Raw genomic sequence first — 24789 nt, 5'->3', positions numbered from 1 at the left:
TCCACGCCGTATCAGGCAGATTGAGCATTTCCTTAGATCTAGATTTCTACATCTAGATCTAGATCTAGATATCTAGGCTTACTATAAATTTTATCACAAGTCAAATCTGTATTTATTCAACTGGAATAGAGACACTCAAAGTGTAAGTTACCAGTTCCAGGCAAAAAACACACAAACTAAACAATGCCATAAATTTAATCAAAAACAACAATATTGTTCATATTGCTCAGCAATAGCCTTGTTAGTAATGGTTACCTTTGCAATTTTCACTTACTTGATTTTAAATTATCGCGAAAATTATCGGTTCATGTTGTTCCTTCTTTACAAAATATTATCAGCGATAAGCACTTTCATTACGCACTACCCAACAGTCGCGGGGACATTTTGAAATCGGAAATCCAACCAATCAATGGCATATTCCAGATTTTTTTCCCCGTTTGACTTTTGGATGCGGATGAGCAGCTGACGCGAACTATGGTTTCCCGCTAAAATAAACTAGGATCTCTCACCACTTTTGTGTCCGCTAACATGTTGTAGGCTATTATAACATTGAAATTATTATTCGCTGGTTACCTTGATAAACATTTGGAAAGGCACTTTAGGCCCTAACAAGTCAGAAATTTATAAAATCCAGAGAAGGGGTTTGTTGGATGGCACCCCTTGGATCCCACTTTAGGCTATCTGAGTAACTCAGATACTCAGATAGCATAGGCCTAGATCCCACTAGCCTAATCAAGGTCTGCAAACATATTTTTAAAAAGCCAAATATCGAATTATGTAGGGCCTACGGTTATTTGCATGACAGCTGATTACTTATATATTATTTTAAGAATAATATCAAGTGTCAAGGATTAAAAGGTGAATAAACATCAAAATATAGGGAATGTGTTTATTGGTCGACGAGATGTTTGTGTGTGCTTGTCTGTGCTTATGTTACAAATACTAAAGCGCTTATTCATCAACGGGAGCTCAACAAGTTTAGTTCTAAGCTTCTGCGGCTTTGATTATTGTTCCTATTTAAGATTAAAGAACCGCTAAAACTGATTGAGACATCCCAATCTGGGACTCTCTCTCTCTCTCTCTCTCTCTCTCTTTCTCTTTCTCTTTCTCCCTCTCTCTCTCTCTCTCTCTCTCTCTCTCTCTCTCTCTCTCTCTCTCTCTCAAGGAGTTAAGAACGAAAATGTAAACTCCTTGCTCTCTCTAGCCTATAAACAGCTGTTGAAACCCAAAATATGGCCTACAGAACAAAAGAGTTTCGAGCCGTTGGCCAAGAATTAACGAAACGTTGGTCTACAATAAATCAGTAGACAAAAATCAGTAACCTAGCTTTATCTGCAGAAACTGAAAGCAGAGCAGAATAAGGACTACGACTGAAAAACGTACTTAACGCATATTTAGTAGGCCTAATTATTATTATTCCCCAAGGCCTAGCCAAGGACCAATTACTGCATAACCTCCTTGTTATTCCCTCACATCTCTAGAAAATTCGCAAAAGATTCCTTTCAAAGAATTAATTCCTCCAGTCTTACCGAATTGCCGTTGTGTAAACCACACGTATTGTTGCCCCCCCTTTTTTTAAATTTGTGTTTGTTGTTGTTATAATGTTTGTTTTTTGTTATTGTTGCTGTTGTTTTTTCATAAAGGCTAGCCTAGTAGACGTTATTTCTAATACCAATTATACATCAGGCATTTATAATTTTTATTTTTTGTTGTTGTTGCTATAATTACGTTTCATTATTATACTTAAGGCTCTAAATAGCTGGATCCTTTAACTTAAATTTTCTCGAGAAGAACAAGCATTTCTAATATTGTGTAGCCTAAATCAACTATTCAAAAAGTCCCACTTATACTTATGTAGGCTCTATATATTCCTTTATTGATAAATAAGGAATTATCCGAGCTGGGGGTGCGGGTGGGGGGGGTAAGCATAGCATGGTACTTATAGTCTAATGCATCGATCAGCGCCTGTATGATACATTCATTCATGTCGTGTCACTACTCGATCATGATCTAACATGTTGGGATCGTATCGGCATAGCAATAGGACATGTTTCAGTCCGCCCCCCCCCCCCCCCCTCCCCCTTGCAATTTTGCAGCTGAAGGCTACCGGTATTTAAAGAATGACAATACGTCTTTCACAAATAACTTTCGTAAATAGTGCCATTAAAAAAACACACAATTTTAAACAAACAGAAAAGCAAAGGAAAATTCAAACCTTCAACTTCAACAGCGTGAGATTTCGGCCAGTTTATTTGCCATTATCATTAACTCATTAACAATTTTCTTTTTAGTTTGGTTTTATAAGTAGCTTCAACTATCAAGGCACCCCGGAAATAGCAGTTCACAAGAGAGTGGTAAACAAAAGAAGTAGAGGGGAAAATAAGGCAATAGTAATGATGAGGAAAGATTTAAAGCAACATAATTCCTCCTACTGTACCTATGTTGCTCCCACTCCCAGTGGCGCGGCGCCATTGGTGCAATTGGCGCAAGCGCTCCACCCTAGGCGATCATAAATCAGGCAGCGCAGCCCAAGAACTACACACCTTGCTTGTGGGCTGACACACCGGCCGCTCAGGCTTCGGCCCACAGCAAGCAGTGACCTTCGTAATGATAATAATGATTACAGCAAAGATTGAACTTTGTATGATAATATGGATTACAACGGGCACGGCTAGGCGGTCTCTTTCTCCCCCCTCTCTCTCTCTCTCTCTCTCTCTCTCTCTCTCTCTCTCTCTCTCTCTCTCTCTCTCTCTCAATCTCTCTCTCTCTCTCTCTCTCTCTCTCTCTCTCTCTCTCTCTCCCCCCTCTCTCTCTCTCTCCCCCTCTCTCTCTTTCTCTCTCTCTCTCTCTCTCTCTCTCTCTCTCTCTCTCTCTCTCTCTCTCTCTCTCTCTCTCTCTCAATGGTTTAGCTTCCCTGTGTTTGTGTTCAAACTAACAGACATGTAAAAAATTATTGTAGACAGACAAAAGCGATGGAAAGACAGAAAGTTGACTTGAGTTGAGTTAGAGTTTTACGGAAATGGAGGGCACACACTGGTATGTTTTGACACCTTTTCATAGGATAAAATGTTTGGTAAGCTAGCAGTCCATGCCCGACATTCTGTTTCATCCGAAGGAAATCCATACAAGGTCACTTTTTCTGCACCTTTCTGACTGTCATAGCCAGTTTTGCATCCACCAACTGAGCATTTTCTTCCCATTGTTGTTCTTATTCCTTCAGTTTATTTTGAAGGTGTCAGTCACAGTCCAACAGAGTCATAACCACACATGATGAAAGCAAGAAATAGGCCTAGAAGAGAAGCATGTAAGCACTGTGAAAGAACAGCAGATATTAATATACAAAGCAGGTCGGGAAAAACACAAAGACAAAGGAGCTCCCCCATAATTATGATCCGTATACTTTTCCCTACCTAACAAGGGTGGGCCCCTAGACGCTCAGAGTCTAGATAGATTTATATCTACATGGTCCTTTTAGTCTTTTGTTTGTGTTGCAATCTAATCTAAATCTAAAAGCAGATCTAGGGATAGGATGGAGAGTTCGTTTTTAGTGGTTGTTTGCATAGAGAGGCTCTAAGTCAGTGAAGAGTGTGCGGATCAGGATGGGGGGGCCTCCACTGTGTAGACATGGATTTTAGAATGGATTTAGACAGATATGAATTAAACTTGCACGGTCAAAACTTCACTGTAGGTTTAATCTAAACACGTACACTGATGGAAGAGATATTTGATATTCACACAATCCAGATGATTTGAAAAAAAAACCTGCATTAGGCTTCAACTAAAAGAATCCAGGCATTCACTGAGTACGATGGCGATGAAGAATCTGAAAATGAACAGTAGGCCTACAGTGCAGCCAAACAGCACTTCAAATTTGCGATCTCAAGACTGTTGGTCAATCTTAATTAATTAATTAATTAGTCACCACTTCTGTTCCTCAACACACACAATGATGTAGAAAATATTCACATAATCCAGATGACTTGAAAAGCAAACTGCATTAGGCAGAAATAATCCAGTGTCAAAGCATGAGAAAACAACAATTCAAACTGACCGCCGCACCCTGCGTAGGCTTATCACTACCAATGATCTACAAGGTTGTGGGCTTACTACACGGGTGTGTCAGCCCACAAGGAATCTAGGTCAGTAGCGCGCAGGTGGCCTGATTATATGACCGTCTAGGCTCCACCTTACCCAGGCCTTCACCCCCCCCCCCCCCTCCCATTTTCTAATTGTTCTAAACCAGTCAGTGCTCAAGATCTACATTTGGCCGATTAGGCCTAGATCTAGGCCTACTACATGTACTACTACATGAATAATATCCTTGCGATCCGTCACCAGCTGGCTGCGCCAATGAAGAGACAGACGGCGAGGATGGTTTATGCTCGTCGCACCGCTTGCGGCAGTGTCCTGCTGGGAGCAAGCAAAATCTTTGCACCAAAGTTATTTTTGTCACTGTAGAGAAATCTAAGCATCGTTCTTCCCGCACAAGAAGAAAGGAGCACGAAACTGCCCTTCGCAGCACCAATTTGGTGCTAAAAATTTGATCCAAGTTTCCGCGAGCCACACGAGCCTATCTACTACTCGTAGAGTCTACGGTAACTCAATGAAAAATGAGTATCGAAAGTAGGAGCGGGCACGAGCCGAGAAGAGTACCCGTTTCTCGCGAGAAATGCCCTTCCCGTCACTTCCTGGGCACTAAACTACTGCCGGGTTCCGAGAAGTGATACCGCTCGCCGCTCGTTGGCTTTACATAACGAGTAATGAGAGTGAGAGGTGTCGATGGAAAGAGCGGCACAGCCAGCGAGAAATGACACGCAGACAGTGTCACCCATCACCGTGCCGTCCTGTGTCTGAAACTGAAAGGGAGGGGAGAGGGGGGCGAGACGAGGCGAGTGGGGAGTTGATCAGGGCTTAGTCCTAGGTCTCCCGACCTTCCTTCACCGCCTGCGCCTGCGCAACAGGGTTAGCCTAGTTAAGATCCCCCGCCACGGCCGGCCTACTTGCTGAGCGAGCTGCCCGTGAACAGAGCGAGAAGAGAAATTGGTCGCTAGACGAGAAGCACTTCTCGGGACCAGGACCGGTCCCGCCGAGAAGTAGGTCAGCCTCTCGGTCTTCTCGCTCGGGAAGAAAAAAGCGCTTCCCGCCTGTCTCTAATCGAAAGTATTCGAAACTGTTGTCTCCCTCTATTGTGTAGCAAGTCCTGATGCTGCACGAAGTAATTAGAAATCTTTAGTTGTTATAAGTATTGTTTCACTGCAGCTTTTGTGCGGTTTCATCTAGAAACAGTTGTAAATATCGATAGATGTAGATTACGGGATATCCTGCAGATTCTAATTTACTTTCTCTTGAAATCTTAATTATAGCTACTAAGCCTATTGCCCATTTGCTCACTTTCCAATTAGGCACCACCTTTTCTGCAACCCACGCGACGCCACTGGTTGCGCGATCCGCACAGTATGAGCATGACATTGATAAATCAGTCCATTATTCTACTGTGCATAAGAACATGTTAATATCTCCTCTTTGGAAATGGCCTAAAGACAACTTCAGCCAGTAGCACTGCCCTGGTGGGGGGAGGGGGGGAGAGAGAGAGAGAGAGAGAGAGAGAGAGAGAGAGAGAGGGGGGGGGGGGGGGCAAGTTTAAGCTGCAGAACATTTGAGAAATACTTGTGTGCAAAACTACTGTGCTTTATAAGCCCTACAACAAACAATTAGGAAAAAAAAGATGTTGGGCCATCGTGACAGTACTCTATAGTTCCGTCTCGAACTCATCAGAACTGTTTCATATAAGACGTACGAGACTCTTGTGCATGGGTGGAATTGAAAAATATACGTGTATGACAATAAGAAATCCTCGCAAAAACAAGTTTTAGTCTTATAAAAATTAAAGGAATTTAGAGATAAGTTTGTTGCTGTTGTTGTTGTTGATGATTATCGAATGTTAATGCTAAAATTATTACTGTTGTTAAGTTAGGCATAACACAATTACGATCTTACAATGTAATGCGTGTGTGAGTGATGCCTTGATCATATACAGTCAACATCTTAAGGGAAGGGGTTAAAGTTGACGATTTTGGATCAGTTTATGGTATCTGGACTTTTTACTTCAAACACTTGTAATCTAAAAAAATGTTTAGATTCTACTTTTTGTGTCACAATCATCGTCTCTCTGATTTTCTGCTCTTGGACTTCTATTTTGCCTTTATTATATATCATTATATGTAACAAAATGTCGTTTTTCCCAAAACTTCAAATGTTTAAAGTTTTTCTCATCTATTTTTTTTTACATTTTCTTTTTGGTTCTAATGAAATTTTCAGGGCTTGTTATTTACACCAGAATCTAACTTTATACAGGTGGAAACACAATTCGATGTGTTCCTGAGTGAGTTACGTGGATGATTGTGTAATCGAATTCAGAGGCAGGTAGGTTATCTATCTCTAACTTTTTTCTTTTTCAAGATATACACGATCCCAACTGTAGCCTAGACACTTTTGTATTGAGTATATCTATCAATGTAACACATTTGAACAACTTTGTGTGATTTAAAAAATCCTTTTTACTTTGATGAAAGTTGTTTATTTTCAAAAAGGCAGCCGTTACCATGTTAACCGTAACTTAAACAATAAAAAAATAAAGTTACATTTTAGAGATGTTTTCCTGTTATACCTCCGTGCATAAGACTTTATCTGAAAGGTCATATTATAGTTAGGGCCTACTGAGATAGGTTTATAAACCAGCCCCTCCCCTTATGACAACCTGTTCATAAAGGAAACAAGAAAAGTAAATTTATACAAGCAGGCTATTCACGAAAGGAGAGAGAGAGAGAGAGAGAGAGAGAGAGAGAGAGAGAGAGAGAGAGAGAGAGAGAGAGAGAGAGAGAGAGAAGAGAGAGAGAGAGAGAGAGAGAGAGAGAGAGAGAGAGAGAGGCAGACAGACAGACAGACAGACAGACAGACAGACAGACAGACAGACAGACAGACAGACAGACAGACAGACAGACAGGAACAATAACTATAATACTAGAACTGACAGGCAGATAGACAATGTACAAGTGTAAGAAACACAAACCGATTTGTTGCGGTTTCCATCATCAGATCGAAAAAAGGGCCCCACTTCTGAATATGTAGAAAATCTATACATTTATAATGAAGCCTACATCTGTCCCAGCCGTTTTATGCAAGAAAAATTATGAAATTATGCAAAATGAGCCCAAAAATGTGAAATTATGCGATTCTGTTGATTTTAACAAAAAATGATAAAGGAAAATAATCAGAAATTATGCAAAAAAATGATCAAATTTTGCTAAATTATGCGGGGTGCATAAAACCTCGGGGACAGCTACATGTATGGCCTGCTTTTATAACTGGATAATACGTGGCAAAATAAATGAAATTGGGGAACGGTGCGGGCCTCTATACGAGTCGCAGCAAGATACGATATAGCGCAAAAACTTGACCGATTTGTGGAGTCTTAAAAGCATTATTTATTTTTACTTTTAGGCGTTGACTAGATCTGAACTTTGGAAAAACAAGTGAAACTGCTTTATTAAAAGAAAACTTTCCCCCACTGAAGTTTTTAAAAAATATTTTGATTTGAAAATAAATAACAGATGAAAGTACCGGAGGCCACCGTCTTCCTCGGGTGTTTTTTTTTTTTCTCGTTTGTTGTAATTTTAACCAGCCAGATACATGCACCTGCTTCTATTTGCTGGTTATTGTCATTGTAATTGTTTTAAGCCCCAATTGGCGGGGGGTGGGCTGCATCGACCCAGCCTCTTCTGTCAGGGCCAACTTTTGTTTTGTTTTGAAAGTGTTTTACGGCGTTCGCAACTGCATGAGGTCATATGAGCGCGCGGGACACATTAAGGATTTTCAGTTAGCAGGAAATTTTAAATTTTGTCAGGGTGGCGGCCGATTCTGGACAACCAAGGGATCTCCTAACTTGCACATATGGTCATGTGGGACCTCTGAGATTTCTCGCCCTCATCCGAGACGGCTAGGTACCTTACCTACCATAACATCGGGGGTGTGGCTGAAAGACAGCAGTAAGAAGGAGCCAAAGAGAAGTAGTAGAAAGGCTACAGAAAGAGTCAGGAGTCAAAAGGAGGTGAGGGGATTGGGGCTGAAAGTGGAGACGACAGTAGACGACAGAACATTGTAAGAGAGCCGGAAAGGATGTGAAAGGAGAAAATTTTCCGTCGCTATCCGAATTTGAACCCGAGACCTATTGAATGAGAGGTGAACACCTTAACCTCTGACCATAAGGGCCAACCTGGGGTGAGCGTTTTACAATTTATAGCACTTGCACCACAATAAGGTCACGTAAATGCGGAAGATTAGAGATGTTAAAAGGGAGTAATAAACACACAAAAGGGGAGAGATAAGGACGACAGATGCTTGATAGGAAAGAAGGAGTAAACCACACCAGAGCACCTGCCAACCACCCATGGGCTGAGGAGGATACATTTCAACAAACAGGAAAACTTTCCCACTTGGACTTGGAAATACAACCTACATCATCTGCGTGCAACAGAAAAGTACCTCACGCCACAGGTGTCGATGCTTCTATTGACTTTCTGAACAGGAGGTCAATTTTTTCGTAAGCTGAATCATGCAGTAAATAAATGTAATCAAAGAAATTTCCAAGTCAATTGTAGGTTAGTTTGTTTTAATACTTTTTGCAGAGTGGAAAGCTATTCTTCATGTGATATTTCAGATAACGAAACAGCAAGTTCAATCAAACACAGCTGACGCACTCACGGTACCCACACACACTCTGTGCCAATTTTTTTTTTCATCAAAAGCCTAGCAATTTCTGGTGAGGAATGTTTAAAAATTTTAATCTCGTTCATAGGACAGCACACTAAAATGGAAACATGAACGATAAAATTTTTATTGAGTTTTCTTGAACGAAACAGTTGGCTAAAAAGCATTGCCAGTGTACAGTATAATCCGCTTATATCAACATGCTTTTGGAAATGGATTTGATGTCGATATATATTAAAATGTCGATAATTTAAAATACAATGTATAAGAAGCCAAAGAGGAAAAAACAAGGGGAGGTCAACGGTAAAAAGACAACACTACTTTTTAAAGCTGGTTGCTTCCATTGATTCTTACACAATTACACAGTGAAACCAACAAAAGACAGAGGGGAGGGGGGAGGTTGGAGTTAAGGTATCAAAGACCGAGCAATGCGAGGCACACACTACACACCAGCGCAAACTTTGTTGTAACATACTTGTAAGGCCTGTTTATGGCCGCTTGCTGGGGATAATGGAAAGGCGAGGTACTGACTCACTGACCATGGCACTTGCCAGCGACAGACTGAGAATGGGATGGGGAAGGGGAGTGAGCGATCGGGAGTGGGGGTAGGGAGGTGATATATGTGTGAGGCAATGTGGCGAAATAAGGTGCTTTGCAAAAGTGTGTTACTTAAATACTGTTCTTGACATACATATTAAGACTTCTTGAAAGTCTTGAGCTGTACTGTATGTCGAGGAGAATATTGCATGTGAGTGCTGTTTTTGACATAAGATCTTAATGCCACATGGTTTTGTATCTGGTGCATGCCAAAATTTACAAAGTTTAACACAGTATACTAATCCAATGAATACAATTTTCTTTTTCTGAAACATATAAAGATACAGATATAATGCAGTTTCTGCCCTATACAAGTACATTATTTCTAATACTTTAAAACACTGTAACTCAGATATATACAAAGTTGCTGGGCCCGACCTTCAATTTGATTGAATCCGAGTATTCGCGATAGCAATGTAAGCAACAAGTTGCATTGCAGTGTAAGGCCTAGCATACAGTAATGTTTGTTTCCATTGACCAGCCTGCAATTCATTACATAGTTCTGTCTAGGCTACCCTATCATTGTTAGTGACCGGGGAGGGGGGCTGTGACGCGTCTTCATCTCTGCTGGCCTCCCGTCCCGATCATTTCCCCAGACACATGTAGTAACAATGTGTGTACTGGCCACCAATCCGACCTCTCTCGATCCCAACATAATTATGCTAAGACATGTCAACAATGCACATGTTGATGTAAAAGAAAGCTTCCGATTGGATGCATAAGGTGTGCACAATAGGGTAAGCTTGTAATGATTCTCAGAACAGGTGCGATCAACGGTCCCTCAGGATAGAGTCAATATTATAAGCTTCATTGCGGGTGAAAAATGCATGAAGCCGCATCAGCGGGGCTGATTGCCTTGCAAGCAAATTTTAAAAATTCGACCCTGGTCATTTACAGGTTTCTTGAATCCAAGTGATTAAAAAAAATTTCTATGAACAGAAAAACCCCCCAAGGATTCCGTCCCCTTTCGTTAAATCCAATTTTTGGTTGATTCGAGTTCACTGTAAAACAGAAATGGCTCAATCATGTAACACTTGGTTTCCAGTTTTTTTCTTGAATTCATGAACGGTTTTGTGTTAGGCTGAAATACCGATAGGGAACCAAACAATGTAGATTTATCTTAGCAAATTAATGTCAATTACAAAAATCAAAGAAGAGAAAAACTAAACAGAAACAGACACAAATCCACTCGATCATTCATCATTTATTCATCAATCTGACCATAAATTTTCAAAGTATTTCATCTTACAATATGATCAGAACACTGCTTTCAACAGAAATTCATGTAAGCTAAAACTATTCGAACTTTATTTCCTTTTTCAACACTCTTTGGTTATGTCTGATGAGACTTACAATGAGATACAGTGTACTATTACTGACCTGCAGACAAAGGATGACCGAAACACCAAGATTGTGCATTGATGAAGAGGTAGCTTTTAGCTTTTGTCTGTCCCCTGGGGAAGGGTGACTTAGCGTTTGGTACAGTGGTAAGACTCTTCCTTCTTGTCTGCAGAAGATGTGAGTTTGATTCCTGAGTTGGGAGTTTTTATAAATTTCATTGAGAATCTCAGTTTGTCTGCTGGAAGATGTATCCCTCTCAGCTCGGGTTTGCCTTGACATGCAGGGTCACAGCAGCAAACCCATATCCCAACCAAATGATTTAGATTGTGTCAAATTGGAGGTAAAACATTTTAAATTACTATTTTTCACATAGTATGGCAGCCTGTATGGCATTCAATCTGATTCTCATATTTTTATTTTCTGCCCACAACCAAGTATCCATTTAAAGTTAGGAGAACTGAAGAAAATAAAGAAAAAGGATCTTGCCCAAGGACATAAAGTCCTACCTCGTAGTAATAGAAATCAAACCCCTCTATCTTATCACTGTGCTGTAACAATGTGGCAAAGATATCCACATACGTCGGTCTGCAAAGTAAAGACAAAAATTGCATCAAGTTATGAAAATGTTCAATTTTAAAACAAAAATTGAAATCTCATTATCTTGCAAAAACAGGCCAGTGCATGACTTAAGCATCTTGGTAGAAATGTTCAATGGTTGTAGCTGAATCTTTACTGTTGTCAGGACGAACTGCGACAGACTTGAAGAATGGACAACATGTACTGCTTGAGGGCACTGGCAGCTGTGGAACAAAGTGTACAAAAACATATATTTAGATAGACTACTGGTGAAAAAAAAACCCAGCAGGGTTACAATACATTTTGGTGATTTTGAGATGTTTTTGTGTAAAAGTTTGGAAGCTCATATCTTCCAAACGCATTAAAAAACTTTCTCTCTTCATCTTAGTCTTAGTGTGGACCCTGCCCCTTTTCTCCCTTTAAAGGTAATGATATAATATGTTTAAACTTTGGTGTCATGAAACAGCCCTTGGGGTCAAATTAAAAGAAATGAAAATGTGACTTCGTTTTCATTCTTCCCCAACAATCTTCATCTGATGACAGGGAGGAACAGTCTGTGACTCCTTTAATAAAAAACCCAGAGGCTTCATGTAAAGAACAAAGTACCGGGCACTTAATTCCCATAATTTTCAAGAGTGTTTTCACAGCTTGCTACCTTGGCTTTGCTGTCAGTGTTGGTTTGAAAATACAGTCAAACCTGTGTAAGACGGCCACCCATTGTCAAGGAGAAAAGTGGCTGTATAAGACAGGTGGCCGTTTTAGGCAGGACTGATCAAGATGAAGAAAACAAACCCTATTCCAAATCGAAAGTAGCCGCATTATTGTTGTCTTTGTTGTTGTTGTTGGTTTGTATTTTGTTTGTTATTTTTATTTTAATGCTGATTTTGAGCAAAGGTGACAATAAAACGAAATGTGTCAGACAAGGAGGACCGAGTGCTATGGCAAAACAAACATATGGGTCGCCACCACTCGAAGAACGAGCGACGCCTCTGTCACAAGTCCACGTTGACGTCCATTGTTACTTTGTTGCAGCAGACTGGGTAAACAGTGACCACTCATCTCACTTACGATTTGTGTATGAGTTCTGGGCGGGGCTTATCGGTTATGAGGGATCACACGCTTCCCTCACCAGCAGCAGGAAATTGGTACCTATTGGTCAACAGTAGGAGGAGCCTACGCAACATGATTGGTTGGAAGGACTACCTACACACCAACAGGTGATTAGATTATGACGGCTCGCCCACAACGCCAAGGGTCAATGCACAATTTATGACAAAAAGTAATGGAGTCACTAAGGTGGCCGTCTAAGACAGGTGTAATTGCTTAGTGTGATAGGGGTTGTGTGTTAAAATATGGTGGCCGCGGCCACGTTGGACAGGTGCCCGTTTTACACAGTTAAATTATATAGACAAAAAGCAAGGGGAGGGAATGGAAAGTGGCCGTTTGTACAGGTGGCCGTCTTATAGAGGTGGCCGTCAGGGCAGGTTCGACTGTATAAATAACACACGTCATACATAAGTGGACTGTATTGAAAAGGTAGTTTACTCAAAGAACCCCGAGGAACTTTTAGCAACACATGTGTAACAGTCTCCAGTTAAGCGATATACAACTCCATTTTATATACATAATACTGAAAACACACGATAAAACATTCATTTTGTCAAGAGCTTCAACTGTCTACTGTTTGGTAATGAAAAAAAAAGAAACCTTTATTTCCTCTCGCTAGTATTTTTTAGCCAATTTTTTTTTGGGGGGAAACGTTAAAAAATATGTTATGGACTTCTTTAAGCCAATCTGTAACAAAACTGAAAGACTTTCGAGAGTCAAAAGTGATTTCTCTTCTCCCCAGTGGCCTAAAAATTGCTAAGTGAAATACTGCCAATTAGTAACTAATGTTGCACAAGAGGCCTGTTCACCCTTTTGACAAACTGCAGCACTTATAGTAATGACAATGAGGGGGCCACTGACCAATAAAATAATAATATATGAAGCACCTATATGCAAAACTCAGAGTGGGCTTGTCACATTTCAATGATATTATTAGTATTATGCTCTGACAGCAAAACAGGTTTCTTGAAAATTTTAACAAAGGGGAAAAAAATCCCTTCCATTCTGAAGAGATGAAAAGACACAACAGTTAACCCAACCCACAGTGCTTTTATACTATTTATAGAGTGTGCTGACCCTTGATTTTTTTAGCGACCCACAGATCAACCTCCACAACGGATTTAGATTTTTTTTAAAGAGTTGGCCTTTTTTTTTCAAGTTACACAACAGAACATAACACCATAAACATGTGAAAATAACTCTGAGAGAACAGAAAAATATCCTCACAAACTAACCATCACTATTTCTTTGCTTGACAGCTAACTCAAATGCACTTGCACCCTTTTTGTTTCTTGCAGTGATATCTGCCCCATGGTTGAGTAAAGTGTTGACACAGTCCACATGATTGTTGAATGCAGCATACATCAGAGGTGTAGCACCTGACTGAAGCAAGGAAGGACAAAAAGGAACTATAAACATCATTTCGTCGTTGGTCTCAACAGAATTTTGGATTTTATGAAGGCCATTGGCCTTTATGGGAAGTTATAGAAACAGAATTAAATTATGAAACATTTTTATGAAAGTTATTTTAGATTGAAAAAATATTTATTTACACCAAATTTTAAATATTTTAACGTTTTAAGATCAAATGATCCGTACTTAGCCGTGCAGTGAACAGCGAATAAAAAACTAACTTGTGTTTTGCGCGCTCATATGAACTTATGCAGTTGCGACACAGACCAGGGAATTTTTTTTAAACTTTAGTAAACTTGAGGATAGAGATGATAGAATCCTTAGCTTTAGATTCTGATTCGGGTGATGATTGAATTGAGAGTGATAGGCGTGATAAGAAAGACATAACTCGTAGATCTAAATTTACAGTGACATCAAAGAGGATGGCTGAAGATAAGAGAGTAAGGGGAAGTGCTAGGAAATGGAAGGGAAAGAAAGCCAAAAGAAGTGAAAATCAAGAGGATAATGACATGTCTAAATCTAAATCTAGACTTGGACATGTTAGTGTAACTTGGGAAAATTCTGATTCAATACAACTTTTGGTACAGTCCCAGTGATGTTACAAAATTGATAATAAAATCTGCTAGAAATGCACAATTTCATTATTTTTTGCATGAACATGAAGGGAACTGAATGCAACATTCATTTTATGAGTGCATAAAAAAAAAAAAATGAATTTCATTATTTATATTCAAAGTAGAAAATTTAGTCTATCTTTTTATTAGCTCACGTGTGATGGATGTGTTCTCTGACAAATATCAATTATGTCCTTTGCCTAATCAAATATTTTGCTACCCATTTCAATGCTACATTTTATTACCTTTCAAAATATGTATGACACTGCATACTTATTATTTCCCTTTACTTTCGAAAATCCTTCTCAAACATATACACCTATCATTCATGATCGGATGCACTGAGACAACCCAGTGAAAGCAGGTATAAAAATGGGCAGAGAATGAGGTAAGAGACAGAACCTTTGAAAGGAGCGAGCCAATTTGGTGGAGAGCCTTCAAGACTCCCCCCAAGAACCCAACTTTCAGAATGCCAAGTTAGTGATCCAAACTAGGGTCATCTAAACATTGTTCAGCATGATACCAACTGAGCTAACAGCGCACCCACATCCACATGTAAAACACGTTGCTAGCAGTCAGTACAAAAGGTTAGCAATTCGGTTGTCATTAACATTACATCAACATTACACTTATAAATTATATCAAGGAAAACTCAAGCCAAATGTCGCCATCCCCTCAAGTTCTAATTTGTGTTTGTACAGCTATAATAAGTTTTACTCAAATAAAACGCATGAGTCTTGTGAGAAAGAGTATTAAAATCTTATTACTTTGTCAGGAGCATTGACATCCTCTTCATGTCCAAGTAAAAGGTCAACAATATCCGAATGTCCGAAGCTACTCGCAACATGAATGGCACCAGCTCCATCCTTCCCTCTGTGACATACATCTGCACCATGGTCTAAAAGAGACACAACAGAAGGCAGCTGCCCATTTGCAGCTGCCCAGTGGAGTGGTGTTTGCTCATTTTCATCAAGAACGTTGACACTAGTGCCTGGGAAAAAAACCATCCAAGACTTTAAACAACATAATTAAAGATATTTAAATTTAATAATTACCTTCTGATTTGACTGAAAACAAAATGCTGTTTATCTTTTTAAATTATAATACTAAAACATTTCCTCGGTGCAAAACTAAGAAGATACAGGTATGTCTTTTCTTGACCCAGCACAATGATGTATCAATTTTCAATGCTCATTTTGTGCAATGATGATTGATGCTGGTTTCTTGTGACAAATTTCAAGGCTCGCTTTCTTCTCCTCAGCTTTGTCTAAAACATCATTTTGACAAATGGCACCAACAAAACTTGCACGTATCAAAAGGAGTCAATTATCCCATCTTGGTTATCAAATTTATAGTCAGGTCATCTATTTATCTTGTTAAGATTAAGCAGGCCTATATTACAGAAATTGAGACCACAAATTCATAAAGAGCAGCAAACTGTCTTTGTGTGTGTATGCAAGTATTGCAAGTCTATTTGACTATGTGCATGTGCTTATGACTGTGATGTGTATGCATGTTACGGTAGTGTTTGTGAAGGAAGGTGTGAACAATGAGCGGAGTACAGGCTATTAAGCACATTCTGTTACCTTTTATTGCATGCAAGTTATGGGTTTGAAATAAAAATAATTGTTTTTGGTATTTGATGCACACTCAAGTACTGTCATACAATCTTCATTACTAGGAACAGTTGATTTATCTGTAATAAACAGAGGATTTATTCTTGTAAAAAAAAAAGAAAATTTATTAGGGCACTTATTTTAGAAACATTATTGATAAGAAAAAGTCTCCACATACAGTAAAACCTCGATAACCCCCCCCCCCCTCCCCTTGTAATACCAGCCCTGTTTACTGCCAGGTTTTGCCAATGTACAAAAAGGAACACCAATACAAACATAGTACTTGCACCGTTACACCACCATCCGCCATCTGTCCGAATTGTAGGATCCTTATTAAGCTAAGGTAAGTTTGTCCCCCCATTACTGCCAGCCAACTGGCCACCAGAGGTACACACCAAACACGGCACCTACTTGGTGGCTGCTTAATAATCTCTTTCTCACAAACGTCTCTGCTGTGAGCTCTACTAATTTATAGCATTTGTCATTAATTTGCTCCTAACTTGCTGAGTATGAAAATGTAATCATTTTTAGCGTTTGGCCGATATTCTAAAAAATGGAATGATTGAAAGTCACCGGAAAAAACTTCACCAAAGGAACTGCATCACCTCAGCCTGCCAGCAAAATATCTGGCGACACAAGGGCTGATGAGATTCGGGAAAAAAACCCCAACCCGTATGTCTACAGGGTCCTTGACATATATGGCCTAGCTTCTGATCCTAGTATTCCTAGCTTCACTTTTGAATTTTTGTAAAGTTAAGCTGGGGGCGCTCATGTCGCTACTAGTTTTTCCCCTGAGCAAGGCAACCCCTGCAAGACTACTCTAGATTAGACTGGCCAGTTTTTTTTTCTAGTCTCTACCAGTCTGCCACTAGTCAAAATGGCAACCCGCGCTATCCATTTATACTGCCAGCCCCGCTGTACCACCAACTTTATAATTGTCCCAAGGTAGGCAGTATAATAACTATATATTCTATAAGAAGAGACACAAGTAAGAACAATAGAAAAAGAAGGGGTAAGCAGGTGAAAAGAGAGGGAAAGAAAGGGGGAGGGAAGGGACAGTATGCAAGGGAAAAAATCTTAAACAGAGAAGAGAGAGAAAAAGAGGGATAAAGAAAGAGAATGAGTCAGAGAAAAGGGGTGGTGAGTAGGATGGGAAAGGGTGACAAGGAGATGGAGAGGGAGAGAGAAAGAGAGAGCGAGAGAGAGGGGGGAGAGAGGAGGGAGAGAGAGAGAAGGAGAGAAACTGGAATAAGGAGAGGAAGAGGGAGGGAGAGAGAGAGAGGGGAGACAGATCTAAAAAGTTACCTCTAGCCACTTCATGAGACAAGAGTTCTACTTCTCCTTTAGCAGCAAGATCATGTAGCGTGACGACTGTTGACAAAAATGTAATTATTTACATAAACTATACGAAAAGAGACAAATGGGCATGAAAACCATGTGCTTGAATTTGAGTACGGTATGAAAAACACAAAACAATGTACAATTTTTACGTTGAAACTGTGACACAATTTCCCTCCCTGAAACACTGGCAACATCTTTTTCATACTTTTGATAAGTTTACATCTTCAGTGCTTTTCTGCAGTTATGACCCTGACTTTTGACAGCCATCCCCACATCTCTTAAATGCACGTCAAACCTTGAAAAGTTTGAATTTAATTTGAGATTTAGTAAGTTTTACGGCACTTGCAACACAATAAAGTCAAATAAGGGTCAAAGATGATATATTTCTTCTTCTTTTCCTTCCCCTGTTAGATCTTAGGGGTAGTCGACTGCTGGTTTTTTATATATATATAACCAGCAGTCGACTACCCCTAAGATCATATATATATATATATAATATATATATATATATATCTGTTTTAATTTTTTGTACCCCATTAGATTGAGAGCCTACTTGAGAAAGTAATAGTCTGGAGAATCCACATTCAACAAAGAGTTAATTTCCCAATGCAACCAAGTTGTTAAAACACCCACCCTTTTTTAAAAGAGTTTGGTTATCTGAGAAATATATATGTGGCCTAAAAAAGGTAAGTTGGGAGGAAAGCTTATATAGGCCATATGTGGCCTAAAAAAGGTTAGGTCGGGAGGGGGGGTAGCTTATATAGGCCATATGTGGCCTAAATAAGGTTAGGTAGGGGGTATAGCTTCTGCAGGCCATACATGACTGTTTTTTCTTCTTAGTAGGCAGCCATATTCCGATTTTGAAGGTACTTTATAATATGTTTTTATACTGAGTAGAATATTTTCAGTTTTGGCTGGAATTAATTTGGAATTTTGCTCGGGTTGCAGCCTTAGCCAACTCCTTTATCAATTTTTCGACCATCAAAGGATCTTCAACGAGCGCAACTTGCACAAGGGATCTTCGAGATTTTTCACCTTTATCCAAGAAGGCTAGGTGTTAGATCTTATGTACCCTAAGATCACGGGTGTGGCTGAAAGACAGCAGCAAAAAGGAGCTGATTAGATGTTTTAAAAGAGCGAAACAAACACAAAAAAAGAAGGAGGAGAGATAAGGCCCATAAATGTTTGATAGGAAAGGAGCAAGCCACTCCAGAGCACTCTCCAACCACCCACAAACTTTGGAAAGACTGAAACCAGATTTTCAAAATACGTCCAATACCTTTGATTAACCATATCCGTACGTCATGTTTTACTATCATGGGGAACCTGTGCCACCACTTTCCAAAGAGGAAATTTGCACGTTACACGTTAATCCGATCTGTATGCTTTGCATAGCAGTCTGTCAAAATGATTTTTTGAGAAATACTGAAAGTTTCAAAGAGATCTTCGTACTAGAAGTATTTTAAAATGTGAAGAATACAACCCCGGGGGTACAAAATGACCCTAGGGCGTACGGATAGGGTTAACGTTACCAATATCAGCTAAGGACACAGACAACAAGATATTATTATAGATGCATTAACCAAATTAACCAATTTAAGCTTGCAACAAAAAAAATAAAAAAATAGGAGGGTGGATAAACAGACAGACAAACAATGGTGAATTCAAACTTCTATCTCTATTCATGTTTTTTCTTAACAGAGGAACATTTATAACTCACACATCTGTCCCTTGTAAACAGAAGATGTATTCCACAGCTCATTTGTATTGCCATCACACACCTTGAGAAGCAAATTGGTAAAATATAAAGAAAATTTAAAGAAACCAGTACATAGTAGAGTAAAATACTATTTCCTCCAATTTATGATTTAAAACAGTGCACAAGTAAAAAGCTGATTGATTTCTTTGTTAAATTAACCATATGACCTCATAGTATACTCTTCTGTTGTCTCCATTCACCATTATCTTGTTTTATGGGTGATCAAGTCTAGGCCAATTCTTCACATCTAAGTCAATTCCAATTTGTGTAATTTTCTGTAGCAAAAGCACAAAATCAATAAGGTCCCCTCCTAATTATGAAAGTAAATGAATAAAAACCTAATCCCCAAAGTTGATCTCAGTGACCAAGTGAACATCATAGAGGGGGGGGGGGCTCTTGTGGCCTATAGGTTAAGGTGTTTGCCTCTCATTCAATAGGTCTCGGGTTCAAATCCGGATAGCGACATAAATTTTTCTTCTTTAAATTGTCTCCTTTCACTTCCTTTCCTGCTTTCATGCAATGTCCTGTCGTCTGCTTTAGTCTCCACTTTCTGCCCCCATCCCCCTTCCTCTGGACTCCTGACTCTTACTACAGCCTTTCTACTGCCACTCCTTAGCTCTTTCTTACTGCTATCTTTCAGCTACACCCCTGATCTTATGGCAGGAAAGATCTCCACCTAGCCTTCTCGGACAAGGGCGAAAAATCTCGGAGGTCCCATGTGCAAGTTGAGCACATTAAAGATCCCTTGGTGGTCCAAAATCGATAAGAGTAGGCTTCTGCCGCCGCCCGGGCAAAATTCAAAATTTCCTACCAACTGAAAATGTAGAATGTGTCCCGCGCGCTCATATGACCTTATGCATTTGCTAGCGCTGTAAAACACTTACCTAAAAAAAACCCCAACTCATTATATATTTATATATATAAAATCAAAGGCGCACTTTCAGTAACAGTGTTCTCTTCATAATGTTACAAAGGTAATTTCCAATACACCTATTTCATTTTGGGTACTTGTGCATCATCACAATTCAGTTGTCATACCAATGCAGTGTTCTTATCGCAACCCCACCTCTACTATATTTTTTCTTTGTCCTTTGTAGTTTCCATCTTCTCCCACTTCTTAAACACACATGACATTTTAAAAAATTAGACAAATAAATCTCTCTCATGCATACAAACATCTCAGACACATACACCACACAGACATCATCATCATCACGGTATGGCAGATCTTAAACAGACATCGGCGATCATTGGTTGCCACTCGCTTTCTTTGCTTGGAATCTCTTAAAAAAACTAATGTATGTTGTTCTTGTCTTTCCCCGTCACCCATCTCTTTAAGTTCAGTAAGTAAGTTGTTCATTGTCTATCCCTGCCTCTTATGCCGTTTCGTTTTCCAGTGCGAGCAAAATGTCCTATAAGTACTACAAGACATTTCAGGTCAATTTAAGTCTGCATTTGTCTCTCCCTCATTGTTTTTATATAATTAGGCGGCCCACTAGGGCTTCTTTCAGCAATACCTCATTTAGTTTCTTTTTCTCTCATGAAACTCGAAACAACCTTCCTTGAAACTACATTGCCATTGCTTTAAGTTCATTTTTTCTATCTTTGGAAATTGTCCAGCATTCACAGCCATATATCAGGGAATGGGATGTAAACAGGTTTTGAAAAAAAAGCCGGAAAATATACGGCGCGTGCACTGACTGAAATAAGAATACAGTTGGACTAAATTATATTTGTTTCTTTCCCTCTATTACAACAAATAATCTCTATTTAGTATATATAAATGTATTGTTTATAGTAAGACTTTTGTTAAAAGCTGGGGCCCAAGTGCAAGTCAGCTGGAAAAAACGGAAAAAGCAGGAATATTTACATTCCTGATATATAGAAAGATTGACCATACATAATTAAGCTAGATCTAATAGCCTTTTAAAACTCTTATTGTGGTTGTCATCGAACTTCTCTTTCACCAGTAAACAAATTATTACCAGACTGGAAGAACCTTTGATGCTTGAATCAGATTCACCTGGGAGAAAAAAATAGATAAATGAAAAAAAAATATGTATGAGCCCTTTGAAATATTATGCTTACAGAATGAGCAGTTTGCATTATAATTGGTCGCTTTTAATTGTAAGGATGAGCAGGCTAACTCAGATTTCGGGGGTTTCCAGAAATCTTGACCTACACCAAAAATGGGCATTGCCCTACCTATAGGAGAAGTTTGGTTTAATTGGTGTGTATACTTGTTTGGTTACAGAGGAAACTCTCCTTGTATGTTAAAGAAACTGAATAAGGGTCCAAAAACTGTACCTTCTATTTTCTCAAAACAGCATTTTGCGGGATAGCCCCCTAGTGCTTAAAAGTGACCAATTATGACATGTCATTGGGAAAGCCAGCACAGTCAAAGGGAAATAGACATGGAAACAGGGAGAGAAACTGCACTACGCTTACCTTATGCCATGATTTCTAATAATCGTAATACATGTACTACCACTACTACTACTAATGATTAGTAGATTTCTATAACGCCCACTTCCCAATTGGACCTTTCGGGGGTGAGGGGGTAAGGGTTTTACGGCGCTCGCAACTGCATAAGGTCATTTGAGCGTGCAGGACACACCTAACATTTTCAGTTGGTAGGAAATTTTAAATTTTGCCCGAGTGGCTGCCAAAGCCTACTCTTATTGATTTTGGATTTTTTATGTAAAATATTTTTGAGATCAGTGGGAAAAAGGAGAAAGTTAAACACAAAGGCAGTCTGAGGACAGTAATAGTAATATTTATTTTGTCATTGGGTAAAGGACCCAAAATGTTCCATCCTCTCAACTCTTAATCTTAAGGTACCTTATAAAAACATTCCTTCTTCCTGTAAGCCTATGTTGAATCATTTTTTGGGGAAGAATTCCATAACGAGCGACCACTATGAAATAGAGTATAGAATAGAGGGTTTAGGGTTCAGGCTAGGGTTAGGGGTATGGCCAGAGGGGAAACAGTGAACTCATCACACAGCGAGGTCGGCACAGCTGAAAAACGCGTGGCAAGTTCACCGAAAAAAAAGTATCTGTATATACAGTGAACTCATCGCACCAACTCCTCCGTGTAAACAACGGTTGGCAACGTTCGGCCTTGATGGGCAAGATATTTCTGCTGTACTTAGTTACTTCACAATGTCTCTCTCTCTCTCTCTGTCTTTCTCTGTCTCTCAGAAAGGTTGACAGGTGTAGATTTTGATTGAATAAAACTCTAGTTTTGTATTTTAAAAATATTATTAATTAAAGGTTGACATGTGTGGGTTTGCCTGCCAATCCACAGTGAACTCGCCACACGTTTTTCACAAGTTCAAGTATGTGACAAGATAACTGTGACGAGGTCTGTAACGACTTCACCGTGTGACGAGTTAACTGGAAGCCGCTCAGAGTTAGGGTTAGGCCTCTTCTTTATTGTGTTTGTTGGGGCTGTCGCTTGTAGCGGAAGTCCTTCCTATTTTGGTTCACACAGTAATTGCAATGTATGAGAATGTCACATGTTTGATAGGGACTTTTGCCAATACTACTCTTAGTTTCGAAAATAAACTAAAACTGCGATGGCAGATATGACGTCAATCCACTTGCGGCTTTAAAAGATTGTTCCCAAAAATCATTCCGACTGTTCAAAAAGCCAAATTTTAGAATTAAATAGCGGCAATAGAAACTTTCCACTTTGTTTTTTGTAACTGCGCCGTAGTTCACTTGAGTAAGAGAGCGAAATTTTGCACATCACTCACCATGTACTCAACCATGACTCCACGTTGCTCTTTTACCTGAACAAAAATTTAACCATGCGGTCACGTGACCCACATACAAATTAACATGTTTTGTAACTTATTTTCCGCCGAAATTATGAAATCATCTAAATTGTCTTTAGATCAACACATCAGCGATTTTAGAACCGAAAAAACAAGTTATTAAGGCATTTCAGCTGGCTTTTGCTGACTTAAATTGCTTTACAAGATGCCAAGGTTAAGCCTTGAGGAGCGCGGTTGGACAATTTGAACACTCCAAGCTGTACTATGGGCCCGTAGAGTGGCGTGAAAGCTTCATTGCTCCCATCCTACCATTAATATCCTCAAAGATTAGTTCCAAGTCACTAGAGTTACACCTGACAGATCCAGACCAGGCAGACCATGGGTCGATACCGTCCAAGAAGACAGACAAACACTGCTCAGGTATCTTTGAGATCACTTTCTCACAATGACCAGCTCTGCACGTCAATTTCATACAAACACTGAAAGAGTTCAGCGATAGAAGGATACAACGGCGTTAAAACACATTCGGACATTGAGAAAGACCAACATTTGCCATCTTTCAATCACGCTTGAACAGACTGAGCCTAAAAGGTAGTTCCTAAAACGACAGTAAGATTGTGCAACGACTGGAAGCTTTGATTCAAGAGTGGAATGAACTGCCACAACAATTAATTAAAATAAGAAACAAAAAACTGACTTGATTAATGCGCAGAACATACCAAGCTTGCCTCATTGCAAAGGGCTACAATGCCCACTACTGACATGAAATTTTGAAATCAAGGGGTACACGTTTGTGCTTAACACTGTGCCACAATATGACACTTGATCAAGAAGAAAAAGGTAAAACACTTCTTGACATTATACTTTAAAAATATGTCTGTGTCTGTTTGTGTTTTTATATGTTGAAGAATAACCACAATACAGGCTTCTTTCCAGGTGGACAATTTCTATTGCCGCTGAGTATACAATGCAAAATAAAGTTTAAAAAACAATTTTTTACCATCAGCCAACAAGACTGTTTCCACTTCCAAGTCATTCGACTCTTGGTCAACATCCATACTCAAAATGATCTTGCTACTCTTCCTGCCTCTGTCAATCTGCCCAGGGGCTTGTTGGGAAGACATTTCACGTATCTGCATGATGAGAAGAAAATCATATCATGACAGCTAGAGTCAAGTTCAGAGATGAGTACTGTTGTAGAATTGATTTAATTGCAGGACAGTCCCACTTAAAAGGTAAAAAAGCAAAGGTAGGTAGGCAAGAGACATTATATATATATATATATATAACAATGACAGTGTAACAGGAGTGTAGTAATCTCATCATGACATTTTATATATGCTGTACTTTTAACTTAAATCTACATGACATTAGCCGGTAGCTGTAGCCTGCCTTGGCTACAGTTCAACTCTCTTGACTCTTGCCCACACATGTATACAGTCAGTACTACAGTACAGTGTATTTGAGTGTAGTACAGTCTTATAGTCCAGGCCAGGACAAGCAAGAAGCTCACCTAAGGCCTTAGTAAAGCCTAAGGCAAGCAGGTGCCCGTTGACGCCGTTGTTTGGATGGTTGGGACTGGGAATCTCACCTTACGGCACCTACAAAAAGAAATCATCGCTAAATTTAGATCTATGCTCATGTAATTTTTGGGCTGCAAGTGCGCTGTACAATTGTGTATTCAGGGACAGAACAAAAACCCATCAACTGAGTACTGGTAATGCTTATATAATACCAGAGACCTGGCAATGCAATTGCAATGAAGGCACAGAATTCTGTGAATGAAGGCTAAGCTAGCCTCACATGCGGCTAGCAGCAGCCCGTCAGCCAGAAGCTGATTGGCTGTGGGTAAGCTAGTGGTGCTCTGATTGGCTGTGG

General features: G+C 39.5%; 2 protein-coding genes across 6 annotated transcripts in view; both read right to left on the bottom strand.

Annotated features, from left to right (window-relative positions):
- LOC101863652 (kinesin-like protein KIF20B) overlaps nucleotides 1–412 on the bottom strand; it is a 50743-nt gene extending 50331 nt beyond the window's left edge. For both annotated transcript variants that reach the window (XM_005092157.3, XM_005092158.3), the window contains exon 1: nucleotides 275–412. The gene's annotated coding sequence lies outside the window, so the exon portion shown is untranslated. The remainder of the gene's footprint in view (nucleotides 1–274) is intronic.
- Nucleotides 413–8654: 8242 nt separating this feature from the next.
- Nucleotides 8655–24712, bottom strand: LOC101863081 (myotrophin). 4 transcript variants are annotated; one of them, XM_005092155.3, is made up of 9 exons: nucleotides 24654–24712; nucleotides 24443–24512; nucleotides 23912–24044; nucleotides 21116–21153; nucleotides 19092–19152; nucleotides 17336–17401; nucleotides 15182–15405; nucleotides 13623–13770; nucleotides 8655–11504 (listed from the first exon to the last, which is right to left on the bottom strand). In XM_005092155.3, exons 3-9 carry the CDS (start codon nucleotides 24033–24035, stop codon nucleotides 11443–11445), a joined length of 723 nt encoding a protein of 240 aa, XP_005092212.1. In that variant the 5' UTR covers nucleotides 24036–24044; nucleotides 24443–24512; nucleotides 24654–24712; the 3' UTR covers nucleotides 8655–11442. The 4 variants fall into 4 exon arrangements, with proteins under 4 accessions (XP_005092212.1, XP_012934604.1, XP_012934603.1 ...); XM_013079150.2 differs by lacking the exon at nucleotides 24443–24512; XM_013079149.2 differs by having other exon boundaries at nucleotides 24425–24706.
- Nucleotides 24713–24789: the final 77 nt, after the last annotated feature.

This window comes from Aplysia californica, unplaced genomic scaffold (genome assembly GCF_000002075.1).
Source record: "Aplysia californica isolate F4 #8 unplaced genomic scaffold, AplCal3.0 scaffold00041, whole genome shotgun sequence".
NCBI lineage: Eukaryota > Metazoa > Mollusca > Gastropoda > Aplysiida > Aplysiidae > Aplysia > Aplysia californica.
This window is presented reverse-complemented; position numbering and strand designations above follow the sequence as displayed.